A 13,951-nucleotide genomic window follows, 5' to 3' on the forward strand; every position below is an offset into this window, starting at 1 on the left:
CTTGAAAGAGTCAGGCAGTGACTGGAGAACAATATCGACCTAGGTTTTCCCATCGATTTCAGCTCCAAGGATCTCTAGCTCATTGAGAAGACCAATCATCTTCAGAACATGATCCCTTACTAGGGTTCCTTCTACCATAGTAGTATTCATAATTTCCTTCATAGCAGTCTGCCTAGCAGCATAATTTTGATCCCCAAACATTTCTTTGATGTTCTGCATTATATCATAAGCAGAAGGCATAGACTGATGCTGATGTTGCAGAACATTTGACATAGATGCCAAAATGTAACACCGTGCCATCTCATCAGCCTTAATCCACTTCTGATAAGCTTGGGTTTCCTCATCGGTTGCCCCTTCATTGGGTTTCTGTGGACATACCTCTACGAGCACATACTTGTACTCCTCTGCAGTCAGTACAATATCCAAGTTCCTTTTCTAGTCAATATAATTAGGTCCAACCGGTTTGTTTTCTTTGAGAGTAACAACCAGGAGATTGAAAGCCATTTTAATCCTAAGAATCACAAATTTTTTTTAAAGAATTTGTTAGGAACCTAGCACACCGTGAGTAGTATACCTCGATGGGAGGTCGTCTATTATTCAACATTTGTGTAGACAGGTGAGGACCTTTTAATTTTACTATGTAGGCAAGTAACTATGCCAAGCAAAATTAAACTGCTGACTTAGTTTTGGTCCCATAAACAATAGCAATGACTCAGATGGTGAGGATACTATTATTCATAGTTAAGTGTGTACCATCACATAATACTAGACCTATTGTCTCGTAGTGAATCCCCAGATGGAGAGCTGACCCAATACTAACAATTACTAGAGTTTATACTTGGTGAGTCTGTAATTAATTCCATCCAATGGGGAGGATGATATTGATATCATCACATAAAATTAATTACTTCACCTATAAACTAGTGATGGAGACCATGAGATTTATATGTAATAAATTCCCTCACCCACTTAGTTAATTAATTCATGAGGGACACAAACACGTGTCTAATATTCAAATAAATTTAATATTCCAATATTGGTAACTAAATTACACGCAACAAATAAAACTCCAAATTCTCTTAATATTTTTTTATAAAAAAAATTGTATTGTGACTTGGGAATTAATTTTATTCTCTTGTTGCACATGCATAAACCAACATTGAAATTATAAATTTTACATGCTAATGACATAACGCAAGAACAACAAATACGCCAAGTAAGCATATATAAACAAGAAATATGATATAATAAATATCCGGTTATTATGCTCAAGCAGCTTGCATCATAACACCGTGAATCCTTGTTTGCCATTAAGCAGTGCCGAGGTTCGGCGGGGCCCCAGGGTAGTGCCCCCAATGGGGTTCGATCTACCCGGTCAGGTCACAGGGGCCCAGGTAAATTTAAATTCAAATTCAAATTCAAATTTAAATTCAAATTTAAATTCAAAAAACAAATTTAAAATCAAATTCAAACTCAAATTCAAATTCAAATTCAAATTCAAATTCAAAAAAGGAATGAAAAACTGCATCACTTTTCTAGGGGTTTTCCTATTTTTCGCCACTTCTATGCACACGCCGCAATTGTGCCTCCTTGGATGAAGCTATATCAGATTACAAAATCCTATGCCTTTATAACCAGAGTTCACATGCTACGAATCTTGTAATAAATAATCGCAATCACAAAACATACATTCATGTGATGAAGCACATCAGATTACAAAATCCTATGCCTCCATAACCGGAGTTCACATGCTACGAATCTTGTAATAAACAATTGCAATCACAAAAAATACATTCATGTGACCATAATTGCCGGATAGAAGGCTGCAAAACAAAGGTTAGTGCATACACACGTTCTACCCTAAGCATGCATTGATTCGATTTTCGAAGAACACGATATTATTATTCGTATACAGTATCAACCGAGGCTTTGATACCAATTGAAGGGACTTGCGAAATAGCCCTCAGATCCAGTTGTCGTGCATATAGATAAAAAAAATAATAATAATCAGATCATGCAATCCCTAATTACGTGATTAGGATTATACATGCGAGATCTGTCTGGTTTGATCCCGAATCTGCAAGTACGAAAACGAGCTCTTGAAGACGACCAGGAATCTTTTACTCTATTCCTCGAACACGCCTCGCTCATGAGAGAGTGGGATCGTAAGCAGCTGCTAGGGTTTTCTTCTCTCTTGAAAATGTCTGCCTTTGTGAGAGTTTTCTCGTCTCCCTTAACTTCCGAATGGAGCACGTGTTATATAGGCTGCAGCAGGGACCTTTGGGCAAATATGACTAGGGCTTCCCACGTAATTAAGAATTCCTAATTCGACTCGAATTTATCATTAATTATGTTAATTATAATTCATACCACTAAAGAATTATAATTGCACTCCTTGTCATATTCAAAATTAAATTTCAAGCTCCTATTATTAAATGTTTATTTATCTCCCCATGTAAAGATAAAAAATACCCGTCTATTAAATTAAATTACTGAAAATTTAATCAATTGACATATTAATTCCTTGAGACCTTTCACTTAACTTATTTGATGTGCTGGATTCAAAATCCACCTGCAGGGTTTGACACAATCAAAACTTATAAGCTTCCTCAAGTGGGTATCATCAATCTCAATACCGGGACGTGGATTCCATTAATAATTAATGTTCATCATACACATAATGTCATCACCCAACTCACTAAGTATTTTGACCCATAAAGGATCTCACTCTTTTATGAATCAAAGTAATAAACACTATATGCACGTTTCCAATAATCATATCAGGATTAAGAGCATAAGCACTTATAATAACCATGAGGTATTAATTGTTTTATATAGTCAGTATAAAAACAATTACCCCAAGACGGTCCTGTTCAATACACAAAGTGTACTAGCATAAGGAGTTGGAAATGTACCATTCCCAATAGTCAAGACAGACCTATTAAAACCTTGTGCTACAGTCTTACCAATGGTGTGTCTAATTTCATTTAAGACTGTGAACAATAAACTTATATTCTATAAGAACTGATGATCTAATCTTCTGTATATAAGATGTACTTTACACACTAGGTCACCTACTATATAGAATAAAAGACACATATGCATAATCATTAAATAAATAATGTCAGACAAACATTGCTCACAAAGATTCTCATTAAAATGGAATAACTGAAGTTATTAATAAATACTAAAACCGATTACATAAAATACGTCTTTTAGTATAAATCCCTAACAACATTCCGTCAGTCGGGCCATCTCTATGGCCACATTGTGGGCTGCCATCTCAGCCCGTGCTTTTAGCACATCAATTTTCTGGGTATTGGTCGGCATGGTCATTTACAAAGTTTTACCAAACCCACAACGAAGGCAACTTAATTCACTTAACAATTAACCAAGCTTTGATACCAGGTGTCACGAGTTGAATATTTCACACCTTTGTGAAGGTCCATACGACACTAGGATGGCTAGTTAAACAAAAGTGCTTTAGCTAACACGACACAACCCTTCACAAAGGTGTGAAATATTCAGCCTATGACAGGGGGCAACGCAGTATATCCATGTTAAAGGAAGAGTATTCCAAGTTCCAATAGTATCAAACGTCACAAAAACTTCTCTTCCCATTGCATCTCTTGCCCAAACAGGTAATTTCATAGTATGCCGATCATCCAGTACTTCTCATCCTAGTCCTTGGGTTACAAATTCTGTTGCCACTGATCATATCATTTGTATACCTAATTTTTTCTCTACTCTTCAATAATTTGCAGATTTACCTTGTGTTACTTTTGCTGATTGATCCACCATTGCAGTTAAAGGAATTGGGATTGTAAATCCCACTTCTTCATTTCTCTTCCTTCGATTTTGTATATTCTCAAATTTCCTTTCAATCTTATGTTCATTAGCAAGATTACTAAATCCATGAATTGTTCAGTAACATTCTTCCTTGATTCTGTGATTATTTAGGATTTAAAACAAGGAAGACGATTGGCAGAGGGTGTGAAGTTGGTGGACTTTATCACTTTGAGCTGCTAGCTCCCTTTACAGCCTGCATTGCTATTGCCACACCTCTCCAAATTCATTATTGTCTTAGTTATCCTTCTTTGGGGAAGTTGAAACATCTTGTTCATAATTTGAGTTCTGTGTCTTGTCTTGATTGTGAGTCTTGTCAGTTGGAAGAGCACTATTTTGTCCCCTTCGCTTCTCGAGTCAATAAAAAAGCTGCAAGCCCTTTCATGTTACTCCATTATGATGTTTGGGGTCCTAGTAGAGTTGTGTCCAAGTTGGGTTTCTAGTACTTTGTAACCTTTGTGGATGATTATTTAAGAATGACTTGGCTATATTTAATAAAAGATCGTTCCGAGTTATTTCATATATTTTGTGCCTTTTGTTCTGAAATAAAGGCTCAATTTGGTTTGCTAGTTTGAATTCTTCAAAGTGATAATGCTAAAAAGTATTTTAGTTCACAATTTGCTACTTATGTGACTTAGTTTGGTATTATCCATCAATTATCTTGTGCCCACACTCCTCAACCAAATGGGGTTGCAGAGAGGAAAGATATACCTTACTTTATCAAATGCATATACCAAAAGTGTTTTGGAGTGATGTAATAGTTGCTGCTTGCTATCTGATAAAAAAATGCCATCCTATATTCTTAGAGGTAAAATTCCCAACTCCATTCTCTTTCCGAATTCTCCTTTATTCTTTTTGCCTTGTCGTATATTCGGGTGTGTCTTTTGTTCATCAACTAACTCCTGAAGTGGATAAGTTGGATCCTCCTGTTATAAAATGTGTCTTTTTGGGCTACTCATATACTCAAAGGGGATGTTGTTGTAGTCCTTTGCTGCATCACTTATTTGTTTCTGCAGATGTTGCGCACCTTACTACATCCAGTCCTTGAGTGCTTCTGAGTTCAATGAGTCTCTTTGTTTGCCTAATCTTCCAGATTCTACTTTGTTGTCCTTGCCCAACCAACCAACCAACCGAGTCTTCATGTAGTTTGAGTCCTTCTCATCGTTTTGATCATCCTACTTTGTAGGTGTGTTCACGACGACGGTTCCAAGGAATATTGTTCCTTCTAGCTTCTACTACCACACCTTTGGTTTCCTCGTCTAATGATCTTATTTTCCATGATGTTGATCCTCCCATTGCTGTTCAGAAGGGTAAACACACATGTACCTAACATCCCATTTCCAACTATGTGTGTTATGACTTCTTGTCACCCCCTATTATTGTTATGTTATTGCTTTATTGTCTATTGATTCCTTGTATGATGATCATATTTCCCATGATGTTGATCCTCCCATTGCTGTTCGGAAAGATAAATGCACATGTACCCAACATCCCATTTCCTACTATGTGTGTTATGATTTCTTATCACTCGCATATTATTGTTTTGTTATTGCTTTATCATTTACTACCTTTCCTAAATCTCTTTTCGAGGCCTTAGCTCACTTTGGGTGGAGAAATGCTATGGTTGAAGAGATGAATGCTTTATAAGACAATGGCACTTGGGACTTGGTATCTCTTACTCCTGACAAGTTTGTGGTTGGTTGTCGTTGGGTATACACTGTGAAAGTCAATCTTGATGGTTCTGTGGCACGTCTAAAGGTCAATCTTGTTGCTAAGTCGTATCTCAAGTGTATGGTTTGGATTATTTTGACACCTTTTCTTTGATCTTTGGTTGCCAAAATTACATCAATATGTCTATTCATCTCCTTGGCTACTACTTGTCACTGACCTCTCTATCATTTAGATGTGAAGAATGCCTTCTTGCATGGTGATTTTGAGGAGGAGGTCTATATGGATCAACCACCTAAGTTTGTTGCTTAGGGGGAGTCTGGCCTAGTGTGTTGACTCAAGAAGACATTATATGGTTTTAAAATAGTCTCCTAAAGCATGGTTTGGTCATTTCAAAGCTTACTTGAGTTTGGTCTTCGACGGTGTGCAATGGATCATTTTGTGTTTTATTGTCGTACTTCATCGGGTAGGATCCTTCTTATTGTTTGTGTGGATGATATTGTTATTACAAGTAATGATGATAAAGGTATTTAGAGTCTCAAACTTTTTCTACATGCTAAGTTTTAAACTAAAGATTTGTGACCGTTGAAATATTTGTTGAGTATAGAAGTATCTATATCTCGTATGGGATTTGTTTTGTCACAGAGGAAGTATGTTCTTGATTTTTTGGATGAAACCGGATTGTTGGGATCCGAACTGATTGATACACCCATGGATCCTAACAGCAAGTTAATGCTAGATATGGGTGACTTGCTGCCTAATCCCGAACAATACTAGAGACTTGTTGGAAATTTGAATTATTTCACAGTCACTCGGCCAATATATCTTTTGCAACAAGTGTTGTGGGTCAATTTCTAAATTCTCTGAGGACAAGTCACTGGGATGCAGACATATGCGTCTTAAGATATCTCAAAGGTGCACCCAAGAGAGGTCTTTAATATCGTGATCAGGTTCACACTTATATTGATGGATATACAGCTGTAGATTGGGCCGGATCGCCTTCTAACCAGAGATCCACAATCGGATATTGTATCTTGGTTGGTGGAAGAGTAAGAAACAAATTGTGATAGCCAAGTCAAGTGCTGAATCAGAATATAGAGTTATGGCTCACACTGCTCTTGAACTTGTTTGGTTGAAGAACATGTTGGAAGATTGGGGTTTTCACATTCTCAGCCTATGAAGTTGATGTGTGATAATCAAATTGCACTTCATATTGCCTCCAACCCAGTCTTTCATGGGTGGATGAAACACATTGAAGTTGTTTGTCACTTTGTTCGGGAGAAACTTGTGCAGAAGCTCATTACTGCTTCTTATGTGAAGTCTGATATGCAACTTGCTGATTTGTTTACCAAAGCTTTGGGGGGTGCTCGTGTTAAAGGTTATTTATGTCTTTTAGTATTATTATTATTAAGTGTGTTATTATGTTAATTAGTGAGAGTTCGTAAGGGTATTATTGTCATTATATTGTATTTTATTTGTATTATAAATAGAGGGAGAGACCTATCTTCAAGTTAGGTCATTCATTTTAATCAAAATCTCAACAATAAGAATCTGCAAAATGTCTTCACATATAAACTCAAGTAACAATAATCAAAGTAAAATAACATATTAATCAGCTTAAGAGATGTTTAGGCTTATGCTTGGTGGGGTGGGGGGGGGGGGGGGGGGGGGGGGGGGGGTTGCTTTGTGACAAATGGTTATGCATGAAGTTCCTTATATCAAATGATGTATGCATTGCCTTGGTTATTAAACAGTCTTAACGAATGATTGAACAGCAAAAAGGCTCTGATGCTGCTACCACAATGGGCACCGAGGCAGCAGTATATGCAGCAGAAGCTTCAAGCAACAATGAGCTTTTAGAGAGAATTCTTCCAGCAACTGTTTCTGACTATGTAGAATTGGTCAAAGCTCATCTTGATGCTGGTGGGTGTAGTTTATGTGGGTCAAGTCAAATTTTTTTTTTTTGGTATTAACAGTGTGCTGATGCCAGTTATTGTCTCAGGGCCAAACTATCGATTTGCATCTCGGCAGTTGTTATTGCTTGGTGCGATGCTTGATTTCTCTGATTCCACAAACCGGAAAGTTGCTAGTGCATTCGTGCAGGAATTACTACACAGGTCATTGGAACATGAGGTTGATGATGATGGGAACAAGGTTGTCATTGGAGATGGCATTAACCTTGGTGGAGATAGAGATTGGGCCAATGCAGTGTCTTCTTTAGTGAGAAAGGTCCATGCTACTGCAGGTGAATTTGAAGAAGTAATTCTTGGAGTTGTGGAGGAGCTAGCTCAGCCTTGCAGGGAAAGAACTGCTGACTTTATGCAGTGGATGCACTGCCTTGCTGTGACTGGTCTGCTATTGGAAAACACCAAGTCTTTCCGTTGGTTGCAAGGAAAGGCTGTTGGACCAGCTGAACTATTGCAGTCTTTATTGCTTACAGGGGTATGAATATGAGCTAAAGTTACTAGCAAATCAGTTTTTCTTAATTTATCCAATTATATTATCCTTCTCTTTGGCTGCAGGCAAAGCATGTTCACTTGGACGTGCAAAGGGTTGCCACCAGGTGCCTTGGTCTATTTGGGTTGTTAGAGAGGAGCCTAAGTGAAGAACTAGTCAAGCAGTTGAGGATTTCCTTGGTTAAGGGCCAGCTGCCAGTTAGTGTGGTGGCTTGTAAGGCATTGATTGACCTAGAAATGTGGCATGGTCCTCAGGAACTTGAGAGAGCCACAGGGCAGAGGCTCTCATCAAAACATGATGATGATAAGATGGCTTTTAGTCCTGTTGATTTTAGTGATGCAGATGGCGTTGTGGATATTGAATTACTAGATCTCTTATATGCTGGACTTGACAGAAATGATTGGAAAAAGTCTGTGGACACTGATGAGAATAACTCAGTTCAGGATGTTATTGGGGAGGGGTTTGCAAAGATTCTTCTTCTCAGTGAGAACTATCTGAGTATATCTGCTTCCTTACATCCTTTACTTCTAGCCAAGCTCATCAGCCTGTACTTCAGTAATGAAACAGAAGATATGCATAGGTGGGTTGGTTTTTGCGTTGCTTTTTCTGGTGTTTTGTATCCTCTCACTAAAATGCTTACTCTCATCTCTCAAACTTCTTAATTAGGTTGAAACAATGCCTATCTGTATTCTTTGAGCATTATCCATCTCTCTCAGTTAATCACAAGGCAAGTGGTAGTAAAGTTAAGATGTGAAGTGACTTTTTTTGGCAGTTTGTTGAGGATAACCATAGGTTTTTCATTACATTGTTTACTAATGGTGTATGCCTCCTTGTTCTATATATTCAGAAGTGTTTATCCAAGGCATTCATTCTGGTTATGCGTTCGATGTGGCCGGGTATCAAGGGAAATGCAGGCGGTGCTCCCATTATTGTGTCTAGTATGCGTAAACGTGCTGTCCAAGCATCACGCTTTATGCTGCAAATGATGCAGGCTCCATTATATCCAAAGGAGAGTGCAGCTGAAGACGAAAACAGCAGCAGAGAGTTGCCTGAGACCCTAGATAGCACTGTACAACCTTCACTTGAGAGTGGGGAGGAAGGCCTGGCAATACGCATAGCCACAGAGGTGATTTTTTTAACTGTACAATTTCTTAGTATATAGATTATGGTTAATTCTGAACAATGCCTGAAACTAAAGGACTCAGTTTTCATGGTTACATTCATACTACCATTTTACTCATGATTCCTTCTCGAAGCAAGGTTGTCATGTATTGGAATCAGTCTCCAAGTATTTAAACAGACATCTTATTGGAAGCAATTATGCTTCCTAATCACAGAGCAATTTGAAAGGTTCACTCATAAGGTGGCGATGTTGAGGGCAGTGAAGAAGAACGAATTTCAACACATACGGGAAAATACAGCTAACAATTGAGTGCAAATATAAAAAATTCTGTTTTATAGCTTATTTTCGAGCACTAATGAATATTGCTTCTTTTGAACCTATTACTTATTTAATTTAACATGATCATCAAATAGCAAGAGCTGGGTTCAAGTTTTTAAGGCCATTCCATTGAATCACTTTCGTTAAAATTTGACCCTTGTTCTCACTTTCATTAACCCTTGGGATGGGTTAGTAGTTGTTATTGGGATATTATTGACAAAATAAGTTTTGAGAGATTTAACTGTTAGGCATGTCTACTTAATATTGCTGGTTTATTGAGATATTGAGCTTACTAATTTGTTGTTTGAATGTTTCTTGAGGTGGCAAGCTTTCCTTTAAAGAAGACACCTGCTGAGAAATCATATGTTATTGCATTGTGTAAGATACTAGTCTTGCTTCAATTCCGGTTGTCTGAAAAAGGGGCAATAAAGTTAATCTGGAGGCTCTTGATCCATATTACTGAGTCTGGATTGGCAGAGAAGGAGACTGTAAAGGAGTTGAAGGGAATGGCTGTACGGATTAGGGCCGTAGATAGACATCCAGATGAGGAACTGTCGCAAGATCTAATAAATCTTATTTTGGGTAAAATCCTTAACTAATTCTCTAGTTGTTGGAAAGGATGATTCTTCTGTGACTTAAAGATTTCGTATTTGACATTTGGAATTATGGATTTAGTAAATGGCCTAAGAATATAGTATGGTCATATCAAGTTTTGAAGCAGTCTTTTGTTAAAAAATATTTCTTAATTTTTTTGGGTTTTCTGTGCATTTGCACGCATGTGCATGTGCACCTGTGCATGCCTCCACATGTCACATCCAGATACACATCTTATACAAATGTCATATGTTCGCATTTACTGTAAAATGCATTTTTTGTACCCAAAAAATGATAATCTATCCTTAAAACAAAAGATCTACAGTTCAATTTCCTTGATAACCTCTTTCAGTCATAATTATGATTATCTTCACTCTGCATATGCTTCATGACCAAGCAGTTGATAATTTTTTATCAAATTTTCTTTTAATTACTATTCTGACATTTTCAGCATCTGTTTCTGTCCAAAAAAAGGAAAAAAAAAAAAAAATTCTTCATCCTATTTGATATTGCCATTTTAGTTGATTACCAATTTGGTTTTTATGTGAGTACATGCATGAATAGGTATATAAAAAATAATAAATTATTTGGTAGAATTGTGAAGGAGCAATGTTGTTTCATTTTAAAAATATTTATTATTGATATGATTAATTTATTAAAATTTAATTTTTAATGAGTTGACTCTGAAGTGTGATAACTAAATTGACTATAACCCACTCTAACAAATGCCTGCAGCGATGATTTGATGATGGTTGACTGGTTGGAAAAAAAATTCTAGGTTTGTGTTGAAAGAAATAACTGACTTCTTTTTGTTATAGAATGCCGTCTTTGTTTGCGTTCTTATTATGTACGATATGATTAGCTGAACCTGAACTAGACTATGATCCTTGCAATGTTTGTGCTTGTCAAAAGTTATGAACTCAGCGAATGGAAAATGCAACATATTTTTATTCTATGATATGTTATTCTACAGTTTTTTTTTTTTTTTTTTCATTTTTCTAAACCATGTTACAATTTTCAAAGCTTCAGTCTCAACCATGAAAATTTAGAACCGAGAGGATCATAGATGTGGTATTGTATGATCCTTACTACGACAACAAGATTGACCGGCTAGAGGTGTTAAGTTTATCAAGAGTAAAATCCTTTTCAAAACCACTAAGTTGGATTTGTGCAATCAAGAAAAAAGTGAAATTTCTTCTGAGGGTAGTCGTTTGTACCTTAGATGTTAAGAAAAACATGGAATAAAAAGGAAATATGGAAAGATAAACTTTCTTTTAAATGTAGAAAATGTGACCCCTTTATTTTAAACTTTGCAAAAGAAGACAATGTAAAAAGGAACAGATGTAAACAAAGCATAAATTAATCTATTCTTGTATTACATTATTTATATATATATATATATATATATATATATCTATATCTATATCTATACACGGACACACACAAACATATAGTATCAATGGCTACAAGCATCAAAGTTCCTGGAGTTCTATTTTATTAAATAGTTTTGGCAGCTGAATGCCTTTAATTTTGTCTAACATGTATTTTGGTGATGGTCATTGTTGAGGGCATTAATCTATTGGAATATAGGCATTTGACAGTACTACTTTTTTATTTTATTACATTTTAAAATTGTTAGGCATGTAAAGTGTTGCCTTTATAACTGTTTTCTCCATATAAATATTGTAGGGAGGTTAGGTATAGACTTCAACTTTAATGTAAATGACTCCATGAGAGTGCCACCAATTACACCAGCTCCGTCTTCAACCAGACCAGCCCGTTCTAGGAGACGAGTTAGGCATCAAGATGATTCTGATGAAGGTTCAGCAACCTCTGTTGCTCCTACAATTGCCAGTGCCATAAATATTCGTTCTCAAAGAGCAAGCAAGACTGCAGCAATGACCAGGATGAGTGCCAGTAGAGGTATTAGGGTCAATGATAATGATGATGATGATGACGGGGAAGAAAGCTCAGACGTGACATCTGAAGATGATTCTGATGAATCTGACCTGTCTGTTTGATGTGAGGCCTGGCATGATTGAGGTATCGAGAGGTCAGGCAGGATTGAGGTATTCTTCATCTGCCAACGCCTAGTCCATTTGTTGTATTGTTGTTGTCTTAATGGGTTATGGATATTTGTACAGCTGCATTCACTGCATTAATTTCAAAATGTGCAAATTATCTGTCTGATAGGAGTTCAAATTAGGAGCAAATAGGTATAGATGCTAGAGCAGGTGCAATTTCTGAACCTTTTTTGGGTTTTATTTTTGTTTCTTTTCTTTCTCTTGTTGTGTGTTTTCTTTTTCTTTTATTTTTTTATCCATTTTGATTTTTGTAGGTGGGGGTTCATGATTTAATCAATTTAATGTCGAGTAGTTGATGTTCTTGCCTATCCCTGGAGAGGCTTGAGGAATCCTTAAGGTCCTTCTTTGGTGGTATGTGTATATTGAGAGTTCTTGTTTTATGAAAATGCAAGTGATTGAAAGTTAGCAGGCATTGATAATGTGGTTGGCCAGTAAGAGCAACATTGTAATCACCCATGCTTTTTCTTAATCACTTTGTTTTGGGTTGTAAAGTGCGATCAGCATAGCTGCAAATTCAGTCCACTATACAAATGGTTGCTCATGAAATTTTTTGGTTTAGAATATTAAATTAGATTTGGTTTGCTAGTGAACAGGCTTTACCTTGGATCTAGATGATAAGAGCAATCTTTTGACTGTTTTGAATGCGGATGCCATGGCATAAATTCTAATGTATTCATGTACACTTTGGCTTGAGGCTTTGCTTTTTTCTTTTTGTTTCTTGTTTTTTGTTTTTTTTGTTTTGTTCTCAACAGTTTTATTCTGTAGTTTCTAATAAGTTTGATAGCATTTGGAATTGAGATTAGCCTCAAGATGAGGCTTAAGGCGTGCCTAAAATACCTTGAAAAAATTTGAAAAATCAAACTTGACAACCAAATGCATAATCCAATTCAATTCCTCACTTGTAATGAGAGATTTTAGAAGATAAGTTTCATTTCAATTACTATTTTTCCTTAACTTTTACAGTAAACGAAGGAAGAATGTTTTCACTTACGTTTTCTTGTTCTCTGTCTATTTCCCTTTTGGTAAATGTGAGGTTAGTGTGATGTGGAAGCCTTACCATGGATTTAGGTCGTGTCTATCAAATGGATTTACAACCTTGGGATGTGATTTTAGGGTTGTTTAGCAGCAACACAAATTAAGTTCCATGAATTCGAAACACTTAGGGTCTTTATTTTCATATTTCATTTTTTGGTTTTCTAAATTATGAAAATTTTAGTTTATTTGTTAGTTTTTCAAGATTGATATTAAAAAGGTAGAAAATAAGAAGCTTGTTTAATTGCGTGAAACATTTTTTTAATTTTTTATTTTATTTTGAATATTTACGGAAATTATTGACATGAGTGAAAAATACTGTATGCTCCACATGGCTTTGAAATCATTGATTGAGAGAGTTGGTTTTCTTTATATTAAAGAGGTATATTAAGAGGTGTTGCTAAGCGTTCCACCTGAGAGTATATAGAGTTAGAGAGGGGGGAGGGTGAATGGACTCTTTTCGCGTATTTTGATTTTCTCTACAAAATAAAACTCTTGACAAGATTGTAAGCAATTATATCATAATATATATAATGTAAATCAAGCACAAGACAAATAAAATAAATTGAAGGGTAGAGAAAGATCAACATCGCGATTTTACATGGTTTGACACGAAGCCTATGTCCACGCCTCAGCACCAAGCCAAGGATTGCACAATCCATTGAGAATACTCCTTCACCAATAGAGAAACCTTACAACTTGAGAACAAATTCCTATACTCAAGAACAAATTCCTATCGCGTTTACTAAGAGCCTTCGGTTCACAAAGAACCTTCATCAAACGGTTCACAAAGAACCTTCAACAATAGTTCACAAAGAACCTTTTACAA

The 13,951-nt window shown here is 36.3% G+C and overlaps 1 protein-coding gene across 9 annotated transcripts in view; it reads left to right on the forward strand.

The window, feature by feature from the left end:
* Positions 1-12,636, forward strand: part of LOC131160592 (uncharacterized) — a 27,551-nt gene extending 14,915 nt beyond the window's left edge. For 2 of the 9 annotated variants that reach the window (XM_058116418.1, XM_058116423.1), the window contains exons 6-12: positions 7,290-7,437; positions 7,505-7,956; positions 8,037-8,551; positions 8,638-8,698; positions 8,819-9,097; positions 9,733-9,994; positions 11,696-12,416. In XM_058116418.1, the coding sequence (XP_057972401.1) occupies positions 7,290-7,437; positions 7,505-7,956; positions 8,037-8,551; positions 8,638-8,698; positions 8,819-9,097; positions 9,733-9,994; positions 11,696-12,027 (2,049 nt within the window). In that variant the 3' untranslated portion in view covers positions 12,028-12,416. Of the gene's footprint in view, positions 1-7,289; positions 7,438-7,504; positions 7,957-8,036; positions 8,552-8,637; positions 8,699-8,818; positions 9,098-9,732; positions 9,995-11,695 lie in introns of all 9 variants that reach the window. The other 7 variants (XR_009138092.1, XR_009138091.1, XR_009138090.1 and 4 more) reach the window with 7 other exon arrangements.
* The last annotated feature ends 1,315 nt before the right edge of the window (positions 12,637-13,951 follow it).

Source organism: Malania oleifera, chromosome 7 (assembly GCF_029873635.1).
Source record: "Malania oleifera isolate guangnan ecotype guangnan chromosome 7, ASM2987363v1, whole genome shotgun sequence".
NCBI lineage: Eukaryota > Viridiplantae > Streptophyta > Magnoliopsida > Santalales > Ximeniaceae > Malania > Malania oleifera.